Source organism: Arachis ipaensis, chromosome B4 (genome assembly GCF_059453495.1).
Source record: "Arachis ipaensis isolate K30076 ecotype BB chromosome B4, ASM5945349v1, whole genome shotgun sequence".
In the NCBI taxonomy this organism is placed as follows: domain Eukaryota; kingdom Viridiplantae; phylum Streptophyta; class Magnoliopsida; order Fabales; family Fabaceae; genus Arachis; species Arachis ipaensis.
The window spans coordinates 310,462-329,493 of NC_142439.1; the positions used below are offsets into that span (position 1 = coordinate 310,462).

The 19,032-nt window shown below is 36.2% G+C and overlaps 3 protein-coding genes across 4 annotated transcripts; 2 read left to right on the top strand and 1 right to left on the bottom strand.

Annotated features, from left to right (window-relative positions):
* Positions 1–229: 229 nt before the first annotated feature.
* LOC107637505 (pectinesterase inhibitor 3) lies at positions 230–1,060 on the top strand. The gene has a single exon (XM_016340913.3). It carries the CDS (start codon positions 275–277, stop codon positions 866–868), a length of 594 nt encoding a protein of 197 aa, XP_016196399.1. The 5' UTR covers positions 230–274; the 3' UTR covers positions 869–1,060.
* Positions 1,061–2,768: 1,708 nt separating this feature from the next.
* LOC107638414 (uncharacterized) lies at positions 2,769–11,536 on the top strand. The gene is made up of 18 exons (XM_016341666.3): positions 2,769–3,403; positions 3,727–4,252; positions 4,421–4,681; positions 4,948–5,039; positions 5,501–5,710; positions 5,796–6,194; positions 7,200–7,378; positions 7,460–7,553; positions 7,658–7,714; positions 8,069–8,209; positions 8,353–8,424; positions 8,959–9,072; positions 9,248–9,409; positions 9,508–9,639; positions 9,784–9,885; positions 9,968–10,047; positions 10,365–10,490; positions 10,690–11,536. The coding sequence occupies exons 1-18, from the start codon at positions 2,903–2,905 to the stop codon at positions 11,261–11,263; spliced, it is 3,822 nt and encodes a 1,273-aa protein (XP_016197152.1). The 5' UTR covers positions 2,769–2,902; the 3' UTR covers positions 11,264–11,536.
* Positions 11,537–11,936: 400 nt separating this feature from the next.
* LOC107638415 (3-oxoacyl-[acyl-carrier-protein] synthase II, chloroplastic) lies at positions 11,937–18,209 on the bottom strand. 2 transcript variants are annotated; one of them, XM_016341667.3, is made up of 14 exons: positions 17,505–18,209; positions 15,794–15,999; positions 15,515–15,718; positions 15,233–15,343; positions 15,025–15,120; positions 14,807–14,852; positions 14,638–14,717; positions 14,282–14,350; positions 13,909–13,993; positions 13,284–13,438; positions 13,046–13,126; positions 12,904–12,963; positions 12,652–12,815; positions 11,937–12,269 (listed from the first exon to the last, which is right to left on the bottom strand). In XM_016341667.3, exons 1-13 carry the CDS (start codon positions 17,839–17,841, stop codon positions 12,699–12,701), a joined length of 1,647 nt encoding a protein of 548 aa, XP_016197153.1. In that variant the 5' UTR covers positions 17,842–18,209; the 3' UTR covers positions 11,937–12,269; positions 12,652–12,698. The 2 variants fall into 2 exon arrangements, with proteins under 2 accessions (XP_016197153.1, XP_088339447.1); XM_088483321.1 differs by having other exon boundaries at positions 11,937–12,261; positions 17,505–18,175.
* Positions 18,210–19,032: the final 823 nt, after the last annotated feature.

A 19,032-nucleotide genomic window follows, 5' to 3' on the forward strand; every position in this document is an offset into this window, starting at 1 on the left:
TGGAAAGATGTTTATTATTGTTAGTACTCGGATGATTATTCTAGATAATACGAGGGATGTTCATTTTGTAACTTAATAGCCCATTGTACACATTGTACAAATAATCCATTGTCTCCCTAGCGGCATCCTAATTTTAATTAATTAATTAATTAATTATTAATTACTACTTAAGTACCTAGTAGTAGCGCTATATAAAAGGCCCTTTGCATGCATATATGTAGCACCATCCACACTTCCAATTAACGTCGCAACACACCAAACACTAAGAAAGAATATGCAAACACATAACGGAAATTACCAATCTATCCTCGTGCTCATCTTGTTTGTGTCGTCGTTCTCGGCGACGGCGCAAGATCTGCTCCGTTCATCGTGCAGCCACGCAAGGTACCCCGCGCTCTGCATCAAAACCCTATCTCCATACGCCACTGGTTCCGCCACCCCCATGGATCTGGCTCAAGCCGCTGTTAGGGTTAGCCTGGCTCGCTCTCGCTCACTCTCCACATATGTTACCACTCTTCAGTCTCAGATGCAGCAACAGGCGCCGCCTTCCACCGACCGAGCCGCTCTCAAGGACTGCGTGCTTCAGATCGCCGACTCCGTGGATGAGTTGACTCGGACGCTGACCGAGTTGAAGAACATGCGGGTGGGAACGGCGTCGTTCCAGTGGCACCTGAGTAACGCGCGGACATGGACTAGCACCTCCTTGACCAACTGTTACTCTTGCATCAGCGGATTTGGCGGCCGCGACGGCAAGGTTGGGTTGGACGTGAAGCAGAGAGTGAACAGCGTAGGAATGCTCACCAGCAACGCGCTTTACCTCATCACCCGAATCGGTGGTGATGATAATGGCGTTGGTGGAGGAAACTGATGATCATCAACATTTCTTTTTTCGCATGCATGCATGTACAATCCTTGTGACCATTAGCTACTGCGATTGATTAGTGCGTAAAAGTTTTTCTACTAATCAAGGTCTAAGCTTTTTTTTTTTTTCTTATTCCCGTTAATTATACTTTGTAATGATGGTTTTTCCTATATAATATAGTGTAAATTTACTTCCGTATTTCATTCTCTATACATATATCAACGTTTCGCAAGAATTATATTATTAATTATCAGTATTATTAATTTTTTCGTTTAACTTAATTGCTTTTAAATCGACAAATTAATAGTATGTATGGTTTGGCAACCAATAATTTGGTCCCTGAAAATTCATGTAATATATATCAATTTAGGTTTTGAAAGTTGTGTTTGTGTGTGATATATTCATGTATTGTAATGATGCATGGATGGTTAGGCTTTTTGAAGGAAAAAGTAGTAAAATATAACGAGAAATGGTTAGACTTTTAAAGGAAACAATAGTAAAATATATAACAATAGATGGTTGGGGTTTTGAAAGGAAAATTAATAAAATATAAAGATAGATGATTGGATTTTTTTAAGGGAAAGTAATAATTTATTAGTAATAATATTAAATGTATATTAAAATTAATTATTAAAAATAATTATTAGTATAAAATATATATTAAAATTAAATTAAATAATATATATTTATATATAAATATATAATAATTAATTTTAGTATACAAATAATATTTTTATTTATCAGTATAATTAATTAAGCCACACTCTCTTTCAAAAACCCAATCATCTAGTTACATTTTATTTACTACGTACTTTTCCTTTTTAAAAAAGCTAACCATCTATTATTACATATATCTTTCGGAGATTTAAAAGAATAACACTTTTGCTTAAGTTTTTTAGAGGCTAATAAGCATATGTGTTGCAAGTTTTTTTACGAATTAGTTGATATATACTATAACTTTACAGTAGTGACTAATTGCTCATATTACACGCATAGTGTACTAATCTTAGCTTAAATAAATTCGATCAGTAGTTTTCATAGTAATATATTTTATTGGGATTTTGTCTTTTTCTAGCTGATCTGCTTAAAATTAATAACCTGTGGAAAGGCCTGTATCAAAAAATTAAATCAAATGAGAAGCATAAATTCAGTCACATGACTCGTGATGACTCCTATTGAGTGTTGACTAATAAATATCATAAGAAATATTCAAGTAGCTTCTTATGTGTGCTGTGCCGCCCCAAGTTGGAACATGTGTTTTTGCTACTATATTATAAGTTTATACCAGTACCTGCTACCTTGTAATCCGGAAGGATATGCACAACTTGGAAGATATAATTGAATAAACAAATAACATTGTGATATATATGAAATTAATTCCAATATACCATTCATGTAAAATTTTCTGTATTATCGATTATTTGTATTTGATAAATTAAGTTTTTCTGAAACAAATCAAAACAAATATTTTCAAGATACACCATGAAAATTTGTATAAATGCATCTCATATGAAACTTTTTATATTAAATTTACTTTTGAAAATTTTCACCCAATTTATATTCTCAACCAAATATACTATGGATCAATTTTGTTCTCTCTAAATCGAAATCAAGATATCTAGTATCTACCACCAGTTCACATGATCGATGGAGATCAGTTTTTTTGTTGTTTGGTATTGCAAGATCATATATATATATATATAGAGCGTTTTTTTTTTTGGACATATATATGGAGCGTTTTTAGGTCTGTGGTCCGAAGGTTAATAAAAAATTGAACATTTCATTGTGGATTTTTGTTGGACTGGGCCGAAAGGCCCAATGTTTCCCGCGAATCCATAACGTACCGTTAGTTAGCCGCCATTAAGAAGAAGGAGCAAAAAACAATAACGGATAGCAATAAGTTGTACGGCCCAAAAGGGGTTCTAATTTATTAACCTCTCACTTTACTTGCATCTCTCGTTGAGTGCTTAAACCTCTGCTGCTGCCGGAGCTAGGGTTTTACTGCACTTTCCGGTGATTAATCCGATTACATCATCCTCCATGGACGACTTCGAGATGGACGCACCATCCATCTTCGGGGAAGGTTCGAACGATGATTTCTGCGACTCAATCCTCTCTCGCTTATCCGGCTCCACCAAGGAAAGCCACTTGCATCTCTGCGCCGTAGTCGGTGCCATGTCTCAGGAGCTCAAGGACCAAAAACTCCCCTCCTCCCCTGTCGCTTATTTTGGCGCTGCATGCTCCTCCCTGGACCGCATATCAGTGGAACCCGATCCTCCCAGCCACGTCATCGGTGCCCTCCTCACCGTTATATCCCTCCTCATTCCGAGAGTGCCCGCTGCGGTGCTGAAGAAGCAGAGGGAATTCTTGTCGGGCCTGGTGGAGCGAGTTCTTCGGTCGTTGGTGGCATCAGAAATTGTCATGGTTTCAGGATTAAAGTGCCTTTCACATTTGTTGATTAGAAGGGACAGTGTGGATTGGTCGGATGTGTCTCGGTTGTTCAATGAGTTGTTGAGGTTCCTTACTGATTCACAACCTAAGGTATATTAGCTTCTCTGTAAAAACAAAATCCGAATTTGCAGTTTGTGAAAATCAATGGATATGGGGGCGATAGGGATACCATGATAAAGCTTTCACAGTGATGAGGATATTGTTGTGTGCTATGTCCCCAAGTTCTTACAACTTTTATACTTAGTTGATCCTGTTCTAATAAGAATGGTACATTACCTATGGTTGGGTCTTGCATATAGCTTCTGTTCCGCTTTAAGATTTCTGCCTCTGTTCTTGATTATAAGGATACTGAATGCTTGCTAAACTACGGTGCATATTCGAATCTTGTGTGTGCTAACTAAATCTTTTAACAGGTTAGAAGGCAATCTCATTTGTGTCTTCGTGACGTTTTGCTGAACTTCCAAAATTCTTCTCTCTTGGCCTCCGCAAGTGAGGGAGTCAGAAAACTTCTGCAAAGGTCTATTCTGCTGGCTGGTGGAGCAGATGCTAATGCCAGCGAAGGAACTGTTGGAGCCCAGCAGGTTCTGTATATTCTTGATGCCTTGAAAGAAAGTCTTCCCTTCTTGTCACTGAATGACAAGACCACCATTCTCCAGCACTACAAAAAACTCTTGGATTTGCATCAACCTCTAGTCACAAGGCGCATAACAGATGGCTTGAGTTTTCTTTGTCTCTACCCAACATCAGAAGTTCCGCCCGACCCATTACTTGAGTTGTTATGCTCGTTGGCTCATTCTATCTCATCAAATGAGACTTCCGGAGATGGAATGACATTTACATCTACTGCTCGCTTGCTTGCTACTGGAATGAATAAAATTTATTTGCGCAACAGGGATATATGTGTGGTTAAGCTCCCTCTTGTCTTTAATGCTCTCAAAGGTAAGATATCATACCCCCTTTTCCTTTTTGAATGATTTAATTATGTTGCGCTTCTTAATGCTCTCTATGTGCACATGTTCATGGTTTGTGCACGCATGTGTGTTCAAATGTGCTTACCTGTTTCCAAAGGTACTTCCTCAAGTATTGTTTTTTCCTTTGAATATGCAGATATTTTGGCATCTGAACATGAAGAGGCAATATATGCAGCCACTGATGCCTTTAAGAGCATGATTAACTCTTGTATTGATGCAAGGTTGATTATGCAGGGAGTGGATCAGATCTCTTGCAGTAATGACAGAGAACCGAGGAAGTCAGGACCAACCATTATTGAAAAATGCTGTGCAACTATTGAGAGCTTACTTGATTACCACTATATTGCTGTCCGGGACAGAGTATTACAAGTTGTTTCAGCTATGTTTAATAAATTAGGTACTTTGTTTGCTGTCAGATTTCACTCTTCTTTTTTGCACTGATAACCTTTTGCTTGGTGGTGATTAGACTAAGAGAGGCCAGCTAGTATTCTTTCTAATATAAGAATTATGCTTATGGTTTAATTTGTCTAAATCATGGATGGCGTGTTTAATTTGCCTATATTTGTTTCACCTCTGTTTTTGAGTCGGTTTTTGTAATCTTGTTATTTAAAATGTATATACTGCAAATTACTTATATTCGGGAATTTGCTATCATCAATACAGGAAACAGTTCTCCTTATTTTATGAGAGGAATACTCAAAAACCTAGTAGATGTGCAAAAGCTACATGATGAAGATTTTCCCTTTAAGAAACAGGTCTGTTATATTCCTATTGAAACATTCTGTTTTGTCTTAGTTTGAATGGTTTTCCATTAGAGTTGACTAGGAAAAAGTTGTACATATTTTGTATTCTATTATAATATTGAAGGTTTGAAACTTTAAAGTGACTGGGTTGGTTTTAGCAACCATTTTATTTCTAGGTTACAAATCTTCGATTTGCAAAGGTAATTAGTTTTGATAGGGACATTTGGTGCTGTCAATGCTGCTGAATTCGTGCTTAGCAAATAACAGAATAGCTGCTCTGTGCTGCAAACTTCTGTTGATTTTTATATTTATTATGATTTTTCGAGAATTGGGAGCAAACCCTTTGACTCAGTTTCTTTCTTAGCCTATTTGCCCATTAGTATGTTGTTGACAAGATTCTGGAACTATTTTTTATGTTATAGTTTTCTTTGGGCAACTGATTACTTATGTATAGTACATTCTACATCTTGTAGCTGCATGAATGCTTTGGATCAGCTCTTGCTGCAATGGGACCTGAACGATTGTTGTCCTTTATACCTCTGAATTTGGAAGCTGAGGACTTGTCAGATGCAAATATCTGGCTGTTTCCAATCCTGAAACAGTATATTATTGGTGCCCGTTTAAATTATTTTAAAGATGAAATCTTACCTATGATTGAACGTATAAGGGAGAAGGCTCGAAAGGTGGGAAACAATTTATTATTTATTTATGAGTTGCAGTATTAGCCTCCTGCAGAGATTTTCGTTACTTACTTTCTCTGTTTTGCAGCTTGAGAAGCAAGGTTTCAATGTTTCATCAAGGAATGCAGATGCTCTTGCTTACTCTTTGTGGTCCTTGCTGCCTTCATTTTGTAACTATCCTGTGGACACTGCTGAATGTTTCGTGAATCTACAAGGACATTTATGCAGAGAGATAAAAGAGGAACCTGACGTTCGTGGAATAATATGCAATAGCTTGCAGCTTCTGATTCAGCAAAATAAGAATGCTGAGGAAGCAAATAACACAGATTTTGATGGGCAAGATATGGACAAACAAGGTCTTGTCTGTTATTCTCAACAGGTTGCCAAGGACAATTTGAACGTGCTGAAGTCATCTGCAAAGCACTTACTAGTTGCTCTGGCAGATGTATTCCTGAAGCCCTCAAAAGATGACGGTGGTTGTTTGCAGGTACTAAACTTTGTAAATTGGAAATTGTCTCTTTAGTGTTCAGCAGTGGTGCAGTAATTATGCATCCCTAAATGACTAGTGTATCGCAACATAGAAGATAATTTATAATTAGATGTTAGACATTCTGTTTATGTGGTGGGTCTGTGATAGTTCCCTCTACTTTGTTCGCTACATGTGATATTCATCATTATCATAATTTATTTGTTCTAGAATATTCCGATACTTTGTTTGCCATGTAATGCTTATAGGGAATCCTTATTTGTGTAACTTGGTTGCGGCATTTATGTTTTTCTGTACAATCACTTTGATAGGAGTGATAGAGACTGTATGTTTATTGGAGAAATATTTGGACTATTCAAAAGCATTAGTTAACACTGTATGTTTAGTAAAAACAGCAAGTTCATGTGCTTGTGCTATCAATTTAAAAAAATTAGGGTGCTTTTGAAAGCATCTATGAAAATATTTTTCAAAGCTTGCTTGTTCCTTTCAAAATTAAAAAGTCCAATATAACCTTATCCGTTAATGAATATCTGGACACATTCTAACTTTTTATTATATTTGTGTCTATTAAAGTCATTTTAAATTTTAAAGCAATTTTACCAAGCACTATTATTATAGCTTGTACTTATTGAAGAATACTTCTATTTTGTTTTACCAAATATATTTGCTGCAACTTTTGAAAAGCCATATTTGAAAAAACAAGAAAAATAAGCAACTTCAAAGCAAAAACTTTACCAAACCCATCTTATGTCAGTGGCAAAGGATCTCCCTCCACCAGTGTGAAAATGAAGCATGTTTTTTGCATACTGTTATTTAATTGTTTAGTCTTTCTATAGACAATTTGTTTGGTATATCAATATTTCATGGTATGCTGTATCCATTTAGTGATTATGCTAACTGGACTTGTCTTTAGATTCTTCATTGTCTTTGAATTGAATGGATAATTTATTTGTTACATTTGGCTGGTGCAACAAGTTTATAGAGATGGTTTTGGTCCATTTGCAGCGTACTATTGGTGATATTGCTTCCATAGCAGATAACACGGTTGTGGGGAATTTACTCATCCGCAGAATGAGAGAGATGGGAAAACGCCTTAAAGATGCTGGCAGAGTAGACAATTCCCAGAATTTCAGTTCTATGCAGATTGATGAAGCGTCAAAAGAAATTTCTTCATTAGTTATCAAGTATCCACAGTCATCTATTTCGTGAATTGTGTATATATGGATTTACTTCGTAAAGTTGTAACATATTTCTTTCTATCCCAGGGCACAGTACGTTGATTTTGCAGTTTCCCTGTTGCCTGGTTTAACGGCTGAAGGGATTGATGCATTATATGATGTAATAAAGCCAGCCTTAAAGGTCTGACCAAGTAAAAGTGTATTTAACTTAGTTCTATTATAGTAGTTCCCCCAACCCCCTTTCACATTTGAAGTTAGAAGTATTATAGTTTTAATTAATTGCAGGATGCCGAAGGTGTCATGCAGAAGAAGGCATACAAAGCACTTTCAATCATTCTCAAGGTAGTCTATACAACATTTGACTTGGTTTTCTGGTTAACCAAAAGTCTGGGTTGATGTGGTTAAAGCATATTCCTGAAAAAGTATTGATGCTGTATGAGCTGTAGCTACAATGCTTCAATTTGTGCTGTTATTTGATGGGGATGCATAATATTGTTGAAAGATTGGTTACCTGTCCAATCGTTAAGTTGGAGTTATTCTAAATCTTTCACCACTATATGTTTTCTTTCTTGGATCACTACAAACTACCTTTAATTGGTGTTTTTACTGCTGAACTATATTTCATGTTGTGAATATATTTTCTTTGACAGTGTTTACTATTTTGGCTTAAACATTCTGATTTGTTTTTCTTGACAGAGCTCAGATAGTTTTGTTTCTTCAAAGTTGAAGGAACTTTTTGAGCTGATGGTTGAAATTCTTCATTCATGCCATTTTTCTGCCAAACGTTACAGGCTTGATTGCCTTTACTTCTTAATAATTCATGCTTCAAAGTCTGAGGTATTAAAAAATGTGCTTTTGCTTCTTTCTTTGTTACCTTGAGTTATTTTTGTAATGATACATCTGATAAGCTGTAGAGTTTTTTGCATCACCTAGTGTTACTGTGTGAACGTAAATAATGTGAAAGCATGCATTGCCTACAGGATAGTTTGGAGGACCTGTGGAGAAAAGATGTTGAAGTTTTCCTTGTCGAAATAATAATTGCTGTTAAAGAGGTAATGTGTTAATTGTGGAATGTTCCAAAATGAGTTGGCATGCAATGTCTTCAACTGGCATTTTCCCCTCTAGTTTATGTAGGTATAAGCAACATTTTTCAAGTGTGTGATGTTTTATTTGAATACTAAATGTCTAAATCTGAGCCATCGTCGCAACAGTGCATTGATAAATATTATTGATCAATTTGTATTGGGTTTTTTCTATCATTACAAATGTTGTGGACATTGTTTTTATTGTGTTATTGACGCTGATTTTGAATAAAATCTTGCTTTGTTAATGTATTTATTTCTTCATTTTGGTCTTTGGACCCGTCAAATTCAATACTACCTAGTCGGTCCTTTTTTTTAATATTATGTTGTGGCTGTTCTTGGATTGATCATGTCAATGAACAGTGGGTGATCATTCTTCAATGTGTTTATATGGAGCACTTGGGAATGTTGTTTGGCAAGGACATCAGATTCACCTGAAAATAGTTTCTTAATTCACCTTCATAAGGCTGCTGTGGTGCTAAATTTGGAAGAGTATCTTTGCAGGTTAATAAAAAAACCAGGAACAGGGCTTATGATATACTTGTCCAAATTGGCCATGTACTTGGAGATGAGGAGAGAGGTGGGAACAGCGAAAGATTGCGAGAGTTTTTTGACAAGGTAATATGTAACTTGTGCTTTTACATCTTCATTAGTTTCTTAATAATTGATATCACCTGCACATCCTCTATTTGATGTGATGTACAGTATTTTACTCATCAATCTTTAGTCTTGAACACGTCATTTAATTTCTCCCTCGTTGGATAATGATTTTGTGAGATTTTCATGAGCTCAGATTGCTGGGGGTCTGGGTGGAAAAACTTCACATATGATAAGTGCAGCTGCAAAAAGTTTAGCTCGTTTGTTATACGAATTCTCTGATCTTGTTTTTCCTGCTTTCGACTGGCTCAAATCGACATATCTCCAACTCCCAACAGAAAATAGAGAGATAATTAAGGTCTGTCTTTCTCTATTTGATTGGTTATTGATGATTGAAGGAAAAATGATCTTTTGCCAAACTTCAGGACTAAGTGTGTTTTTCATGTCATGCTGCAGGCGAATTTGGGTTTATTGAAGGTATTAGTAGTCAAATCACAAGCAGAATGGTTAAAAGGGCAGCCCCTACAGATGATGGTGGAAGGTTTGTTGAAGTGGCAAAACAGCACCAAAAATCATTTTAAAGCAAAGGTTGCTTTTGTTATTTTACGTGGTGTTTTTGTCGAAAACTGCAGTTTCATTGATCTGTTATCATGGATGACTGTTGTTTTGTAGATAATGGTGCTTGTTCATGCTGTAAACTGCTAAGTGCTAACACATTCAAATTCTTTGCAGGTTAAACTTCTCTTGGGAATGCTTGTCACAAAGTGTGGACTGGGTGCTGTTAAAGATGTCATACCTGAAGAACATAGGAAACTTCTTACCAACATTCGCAAGGTAATTTGGACAAGCATTATAGTGTATTTTTTTCCTTCCTTTGGAAGAGTTTTTCTGAGATTTTCAATCAATTTCGTAACAGATCCAGGAACGGAAAGAGAGAAAACGGGGTGCTAAATCTGAGGAAACTAAATCACATTTGTCCAAAGCAACCAAGTCCAGGTAACGGTCAAAGTATTTGGTTGCATTGTTAGGGACAGAATAGTTTCAGCACCAGAAACCTATGTTTGTGACTCTTGAATTTCCTACCTAATTTCACATTTGATGTAGTATTGTTTTGCAAGTGTGTATGATTGTTGGGTGTATGAAAGCAAAGTGAATGTTACTTTAGTGACTAACTAGAAAAGCTACACCCAGTATGGTGCACCAAATGCCATTTTAAAACATGTTTGTGCATTAATTTGGCATTGAAGCTGTGATTTTTGTTATTATGCACGATTCTTTTATGCACTGACAAATATATGTAAGCTTATTTTCAGGCAAAGTATGTGGAATCATACAAAAATCTTTTCAGATTTTGATGAAGAAAGTGGCGGGAGTGATGTGGACTATCTAAATGCCAAGACAATCTCTGGAAGGGGCAGACCAGCAGCAACTTCAATGAGGTAAGATGTATCTTCTGACTTGCCCATTCTTATTACTGGCTGGATTCTTTTGCTGATTTTATTATTATTTTTAAGATGTAATGAGTAAATTGGTATAAGATCAAACATTTTGTAAATCTAACTTAATACTGCAAAATGTATTTTGGTTTGTTCTGGAACTTAAAAATGGACTGTTCCCAATTGTTGGTTGTTTCTGTAGGTCCAACACCAGGCTAAAGAAGAATTTGCCTGAGCACTTGTCTGACGAATCAGATGATGAACCGCTTGATCTGCTTGATCGCAAGAAAACATGGTCTGCTCTGAGATCATCTGAGCATCTCAAAAGAAAATCGAGGTCCGAAGATGATGAGATGGAGCTAGATCCCCATGGACGTTTAATTATCCACGAGGAAGGGAAACAGAGGAAGGAAAAACCTGCCGAACCTGAGTACGATGCTAGGAGTGAGCCTGATAGTCACTTGTCTGGGAAGTCTGGGACTAAAGCCCAGAAGCGAAGGAAAACATCAGACTCCGGGTGGGCTTACACGGGGAAGGAATATGCTAGCAAGAAGGCCAGGGGAGATGTGAAGAGGAAGGACAAGCTTGAACCATACGCATACTGGCCACTTGATAGAAAAATGATGAGTCGCCGACCACAGCAGCGTGCTGCAGCGAGAAAGGGTATGTCAAGTGTTGTAAAGATGGCCAAAAAGTTTGAAGGTAAGAGCGCTTCTGGTGTGTTGTCCATGAAGAGCTTGAAACTAAAGAAGAAAGGCAGCAAAAAGAAAATGTGAATAGGGTCAATGTATATTGGTATATCATTGATGAGGTAGATAACCATCCGGCAGTTTTCTTTATTTATGAAATCGATTTTAGTGTTCTCTTGTTTTGTCCTCCGCCAAATGTGTACATCACAAAAATTGATTCTTCAGTAGGTCAGCCAGTTTGAGTAGGCTTCTTGTGTTTGTTCAACAGCAAATGGAAAAACTTTCGGATGTACATTTACTCCTACTCGATTTTGTTTTGTATTTACTCCAATCCGAAGAAAAAGTACCTTTGCATCAAGGATGGATTGCTTTTGGTTAATTTCTCGCATTAAACATGAGCAATATCTCAAGGTTTTTCTGATTCTGATGTGCAATTGTCAAGTTTTGAAACTGACCTTTAATGAAAAGCGGGAAATAAATCTCAATTTGATGCTGTTAAGAAAAAACCAAAGATATTGTATGATGGAAGATAATATCTAACATCAATTGGAATAAAAATTGAGATCTATTTTCAAGAAAACGTTATTTGTCTTTGATATTTAGAGCACAAGAAAAAAAAAAGAGTATTATTTTTAAATACGCGCCATGCTTGTCTGAATAATAATAATAATAATAAAACTAAAGAGGCATTTCCTGAGAGATTAAAATCATCCCCTTCTCCCTAAATGGTCTGGTTTAAGGGCAATAGAACAAGGCAGCGAAAAAATAAATTGCAATTTGTTATTGCACAAACTATTTGGGTACATAGGGAATAAATAAAACAGAAGAGCTTATATATACTGCCAAGTGGATTTGTTTAAGAGTCACATCAAAGTGGGTCAAGTCCTACTCTATAAAGGCAATAGCAGCCATTCATGTTCTTCATCGGTGGATAGAACCGGCTCCACCATGTATCTCGGCCAGACAATCTAAACCACCAAACCATCTCTCAACAATGTCCTCAAGAGTTTCTGCTCCAACCATTTCCACATATATTTTCATCCAATTCATGACTTTGATCATGCGTGTAACAATTGCCTGGCTACCTTAGTAACTTAACATAAAAACAACACACAATTAATACATGTTCAAGGAACATCCACAGTCATCCAAATTAAATGTGTTTCTCGTAGTAGGACGATATGACCTGCTCATTATTTAGAGGAATAAATGACCATTTGTATCCATGAAAAATGAAAATGCTGACATATGTACCCACATTAAATCGAAACTAAACTTGTACCCACGAAAGATGCCCTCCGTGTGACAAAAGTATCCTGTCTTTGGAGGGTTAGAGTGCCACGTAGGGTACTTTTGTCACACGGAGGACATCTTGCGTGGGTACAAGTTTAGTTTCGATCTAGTGTGGATACATATGTCAGTGTTTTCATCTTTTATGAATACAAATGGTCATCTATTCTTATTTAGAGACATACCTTCTGTATAATGGTAGGGAAGGTATTATTCTGAAACATGTATTCATTCACTTATATGGAGCAAATATGATTGAAGAATTGTGGCCTCCAAAACCAAATGAATTGGATAGGGCAGCCTTGATATCTAGTCTCTCTTTCTTTGAGCCCACAAGCACTTTGGCATCCTGAATTTTTGTCATTAGTTTGGACATGTTAGATTAAAAGATTAAAATTTTGAAATGAAGGATGGAATGATGCAACAAGAAACATTACCACTCCTTGATCTGGGTTTTCCAGGTTGATATTGGGATGCACCCACCCTGTCCTAATTGCCTGTACGAAGAGAGAGCAAACCTCAGGACCATTTTAGTCATCAATCGCGGGGTACCGAACTAAGTGATCCATTGGGTTTTACCTGGACTGTTGCTACAGCTTCCACGCCACCAGCTGCTCCTAGTAGATGACCAATCATAGATTTTGTAGAATTCACTCTTAGCTGAAAAAACAAGAGACATTAGTATGGATGACCATATCAGAAGTACCAGTGTTTTACTCAACATGAACTCCAGAAGAACAAGAGATCATGTTTACCATAGAATTGATCACCAAGATAACAATGTTAATGGTGGTGTAACTTAAAAAGATAGATGTACCTCGGGATTTTGACCAAAACAATGAAGCAGAGCCTGGAACTCCTTAAGATCCCCAGCAGGCGTGGATGTGGCATGTGCATTTATGTAGTTCACATCCTCTTTTGATACTCCAGACTGAGCTAATGCCTTTTCAATGCAAAGTATAACGCCAGCTCCTATTTAAGATGGAGTAAAGAAACGTGAATGCAAGTTCCGCAGGGAGATACAAATCATTCCTTGTCAAGTCATAGAATGCTCAAAGAAGAGTCCGAATGGAATCATAAAGGAAATGTGGTAAAGTACAAGCAGATACTAATTATGACTAGGATTACTAGGTCCACTAATATAGGACTATTATTAAATCCCAGGTCCATATTGTCGAGACAAGTCATGATCGCAACATGCAGTTTTAAATTCCATCACGATCTCGGAAGAAGAAATTCCAGTGCCAAACAAGAAAAATGCAACATATAGTATATTTCTAAATACTTAACCTAACCATCAGCAAATGGCACACATGATTCTAAATATATAAAAATACCCTTGTCACATTCTTTTGCCTTGTTCTCTTCGGATTTTAAGCATGGTAATCATAGCATGCATATAAATGCTTTAAATTTTGGTAGTAAAAGATTTGAAATTTTACCATCGGGACGTGGCTCTGTCACATGATATGCATCACAGGTGAAGCTTCCACCAAGGAATTCAGCATATATGGTTGCACCTCTTTTCTGCAATGTAAAAGAGATGCATTTGATTTAGTTGCAAGACAAATGTCAAGCGCAGATTTGACATGAGAAGTAACAGGTGAATTTTTATGACAAGCAGCAGCCTGAAAATCAATCCTAATTCAAGAGAGAACAGATGTATGAAGTCCTTTAATACTGTTTGAAGGAACTGAAGGATGCACTAAATGAAATAAATTACATGCACAAGTCTGCAGTAATAATATCAAAACATGCACTGTCATTTCATAAGGGATGTTCTGTTTTAAAATTATTAGATCTGATTTCCTGTACCTTTGCATGCTCCAAGTCCTCCAAAAGTAAAACTCCAGCTCCTTCCCCCATGACAAATCCATCTCGATTCTGGAATATCATAAACAGCCTAATTAGAAAAACTGAATTTGCCATAGCTCATATCCATAGAAGACAGCATTTTTGTGATCAAAAGGAAAAGTTGTATCTGTGACCATTGAAACGTTAGTTTTTAATAAACTATGCTGTTCAGATTACAAGAAAGGATACAAGACTTGGTCATCAAATTTCATTATAATTATAGTTGTATTGTTTCAAAAATAAAAAATGATGAAAGATCAGCAATACAAAAACATGGTGAGTAGCAGAAAGAATGAGCAGGATTTCTGTTGTATTACAATGTCCCAAGGGCGTGAAGCTTTGGTAGGGTCTGTATTCCTCTGCGATAGGGCTCTGCATGCCACAAAACCTCCCAAACCTGTACCAATGATTAGTGGATTCATATCAGCTAGATTTATGGCATGATAACCGTATGCAGGTGAAAAAGAATCAATGGTGAGATCATACCAATGGGTATAATAGCAGCATCTGAGCCACCACAAAGCATCACATCCTGCAGGAATATTTTCATATTAAATTTATCAATACATTTTGATGCAATGACCATATCATTACACCAAACTGTCTCAGAAAAAGAAAGTTAAATAAATAAATAAATATAAGGTATAATATTGGATACGAAAAATTCACCATCCTGAGAGTAATATCAAAGCATGAATACTTACAGCTTCACCTCTTATGATGTGGTTTGCTGCATTCAATATACAAAAGTTACTTGTAGCACAAGCTGTAGAGATTGAATAATTAGGGCCCATCCATCCCTGTAATCCATAAAAGATAACAATGTTTGTTAGAAGCTGAAGATAACATAGCCAAAATAAAAGCTTGGTACGAAACAAAACACCAATTTATGGTGTCCATGCAACAACAGACCAGATCCATCGCAAGTATGGCAGATCCCATATTTGTTGTGGCAAAAGGTACACAAAAAGGATTCATCTTCTTATATGATACTCTTAAAGCTTCAATGGCATCATTAAAAACCTGCTCAGTAGAAAAAGCACCAAAAATCATAGTCAATATAACAAGGGCACAAGGTTGAAAATATAGCACACTCTTCTGCTCCATTTGGATTGCAGTGGCATTAAATTCAGTCCACAACACCAGCTGGTTTTACAAGATTTGTATCTCAACATGAAAGAAAGACAAGGTTACCTTCATGCCACCCATCGCTGAGCCAATCAAAACTCCACATTTTTCCTTATTCAACTCATCCATTACATCTTCAGTAATTCCACCATCAACTAAGGCCTTTTTACCGGCTGTTAGCAAATAGAGCATAAATTTATCCATTCTCTTCGAAAGTTTTGGTGCAACCCAGCCATCAGTGGAGAACGACTTGATCTCACCAGCAATCCTCTGGAAACATAGAATGTTCAGAACAAAAGCTACAACAGACAACAAGAAATACAATTTCAATTATATATAACTTGCCGTTGGATATTCAGCACAATCAAATGTCTCGATCTCACTTATGCCACTAACACCATCAAGTAAATTGTTGTAGTAAACATCTGGTTCGTGACCAAGAGGTGTAACAACGCCCAACCCAGTCACAACTACTCGCCTTTGTTTTGTAGGAGGTTTTTTCGTTGCTGTGACTTCGTGTGCAGGTTCCACAGCTACAGCCATTGTTTTACCTTATAGTTTTGCAATTCAGAGGAATAAGTCAGCAATAATAAAAATTGCATGCAACCGCCTATCATTCAAGAAATTCATATCAGAAGCATACAAGAAAGAACGGCCCACAGCTTATAGTTCAACATGATGCATGTGTAGCTTCCAATGATCATGATAAGGATATGTTCTTTTGGGAAGTAGAAATGGGGTGAAATTTTTACAATAAGTTCTATGAGTAAAATTACACATGGGCCACATCCATTGAAAATTCCCGCCCCATTTTTAACCCCTAACCGAACATACCCTTGTTGCACATTAATGTTGAGCAGGAAATGCAACCCCAGCCATTAACAAAAATATGCTTAGGTTTATCCAAGGTAGTAATTCTAAGACTATGGTAACAAAAATGCTATGAAACCTCGAAAAATTCATCAGACCCAACTTATATCCCTTGCTTTAAATCAAAACACTCAAGACCACTGAATACTAGAACCCATCAGTCAGGGACATGCATGCAGCAGTAGTAGACTTGTCCAGTGTGTTAAAAACATACTAAAGAACTAGGAGCAAAAATAACTTGTGGATAGTTTGTGCCAGAATCATCTATTTTACATGATAATTTAAAAAAAAAATGAGGGAAAAAAAAAGGAGCCTCTGCTTGCTTATGTGTGCTTATGACAAAGGCATAACTTACCTCCACTATTTTACATAGAGAAACAAAAAAACTAGAGAGAGAGGGAGAGAGAGGTAATCCCACGTGGGGGCGATATTTACATAGTAGTTAAATTCAGAACACTTCAGTGTGATTATTATTTTCATGAAGAAAAGAAAACAAAATAAAAGTCAAAAGAAATTTATTTTCGTTTGAGTTGATTCTGTGAATATGCTGAACTACCTCAACGAGATTGCAAGAAATTCAAAGTGATGATGCGAACATTAACCAATATTTAATGGGAACTTTATGTAGATACCTGGGTGTACGATAAATACAAGGAAATGAAGTAGGAATGGGAAATGAAAGCAAAAAGCATGGGCAATGGCATAGTGTTGTAGCAACATGTCCTAATTAAGTGACACAGGTGCACCATCAATCTCAGCAAAGAAAGAACAACAACTACCCCCATACTCCTAATATTATAAACCGTACCCTCAAAACAGTTAAACAGAGCAGGTAGAACAACCCTCAATACTAAACCACCAAGCAACCCCATTTATTAGGATGACCAACCAAAAGACAAAGATCCAAGCTAACACTTGTGCATTTTAAGTAATTCAGAAAAAAAAGGGAAAAAAGCCACACACACACACATATCTTTCAGAAGACCAGAAAATCAGAACCCAGATTTCATAACCATAATAAAAAAAAAAACTATTATTATTATATTAATATAAGAAAAATAAATAAATGAATCAAATTGAAATACCCAGTACGGGGTACAGATTAAAATTGGAAAAAGCACCAGAAATATCTTAACTTGAGGTGATTTAAGTGGGGAAAATTAAAAAAAAAAAAAAAAAAGTTTACCAGAATGAGAAAGTTTATTGAGACGGGTGTGTCTGCGATTGGGAGTTGTGGATCGAAAGAGCGAAGAGAAGGCATTGTGAGTGTTGCAGTAGTCATCGCAGGGCTCGAAGGAGCTTATGAGTCCCTGAATGCTGGATCCGTACAGCGAAGAAATCAATCTCATGTTCAATTGGGAGGTGTTTGCTGGCAGCGCCTTCGTCCTCCTTGACCTCTTGGATGACCGAAGCGCTGCCTTTGGAGTCCCGGCGCGGTCAGTGTGGCACGTGACTGACATGCAAGCCGCCACCAGCCACGTGCAGAGGGGTGAGGCCATGGATGAAGCAGCGGAATGTATCATGTTGTCTAAAGCAGAAGCTCGCAAGAGAATCGAGGACGTTTCAGTGAAGATTAAGAGCAAGTCAGGAGTGGTGGATATGGAAGGTGGAGATACATGTACATGTATGTATGTATGTATGTATATACAAAGAACAAGAAGAAGAAGAAGAAGAAAGTTAGTTGTGGGGGTTTTGAAGAGAGTTGAGAGAGTGAGAAAGAGAATCGATCTGAGAGAAGGAGGAAAAGGGAGGCGTTGTGAAGTCTCAAGAGTCGAGTCTCAAAGTCTCTGCTTTTTCTGCAATCTGAGTCTCAGTCGCTCCTTCGCTTCTCATTTGCTTTCTTTATTAATTTAATTTAATTTTCTACTAACCTCTTTTCTTTTTCTTCGCTACTAATATAATGGTAAAATTCAGGTGCATCGCAAAGTTGATAGTCGAGAGCCGTTAAATAAAAATTTAGTCAAATCAATCAAATTATCTAACGACTCTCAGTTATCAACTTTACGTGAATTCCACTCCACCTGAACCTTTACCTAATATAATTCATCATTATTTATGCAATATAAAACTAATTGCTTTCTATGCTAATTCATTACGCCATTTCTCCTTGGATCAATCCTTTTCGCAATTTAATGCACTTTTTTGTTTGGTTTTAGAACATATTTTCTACTTATATTGTACTTTAATTTTTTTATCATTAGTGTAAAACGTGACATAGCATTTATTTTATTCTTGGTTTCAGATTTTCTTTAGTCAAAATAAGATTTTCTTTAGTCAAAATAATACTTTATTCTCTTGTAGGACTTTTTTTTACGAAAATTTGAAAGTAAATACCAAAATTAGTTAATAATTAAGAGATAAAGATCAGTTTAAATTGATTTTTAAAAAAATATTTAGTTTTTATTTTTTTAAATTATTTTACATTTAAATAAGCTTTTTAAAAAATTTCAAATATTAAAAATATTTTTTGTTTCTATTTTTTTAAAAGTAAAATATTGTTAACTTTTAAAAAAGTAAATAGTTTAATTTTTTAATAAATTAAAAAAATATATCTAAATAAATTTAAAATTGAGTAAAAAGTACTTTAATTTGTTTTTAAAAAATAATTTTTACTCAAAAAAACCAATCCAAACTAGCATTAAAACTCAATTTGCTCATAAATTTTCATCTAATAGTTAGTTTGGCTTTTAAATTTTAAACAAAAGCTATTTTTA

What these genes read in the sequence shown, in the direction of transcription:
- LOC107638415 (XM_016341667.3), bottom strand. Translation starts at nt 17,841, where the DNA reads ATGATACATTCCGCTGCTTCATCCATGGCCTCACCCCTCTGCACGTGG. An exon ending in TGCTGCTATTATACCCATTG is followed by an intron (nt 14,718 to 14,806) that starts GTATGATCTCAC and finishes TCATTGGTACAG; the next exon opens with GTTTGGGAGGTTTTGTGGCA. An exon ending in CTTCACGCCCTTGGGACATT is followed by an intron (nt 14,351 to 14,637) that starts GTAATACAACAG and finishes ATGATATTCCAG; the next exon opens with AATCGAGATGGATTTGTCAT.
- LOC107637505 (XM_016340913.3), top strand. Translation starts at nt 275, where the DNA reads ATGCAAACACATAACGGAAATTACCAATCTATCCTCGTGCTCATCTTG.
- LOC107638414 (XM_016341666.3), top strand. Translation starts at nt 2,903, where the DNA reads ATGGACGACTTCGAGATGGACGCACCATCCATCTTCGGGGAAGGTTCG. An exon ending in TTACTGATTCACAACCTAAG is followed by an intron (nt 3,404 to 3,726) that starts GTATATTAGCTT and finishes ATCTTTTAACAG; the next exon opens with GTTAGAAGGCAATCTCATTT. An exon ending in TGTCTTTAATGCTCTCAAAG is followed by an intron (nt 4,253 to 4,420) that starts GTAAGATATCAT and finishes TTGAATATGCAG; the next exon opens with ATATTTTGGCATCTGAACAT.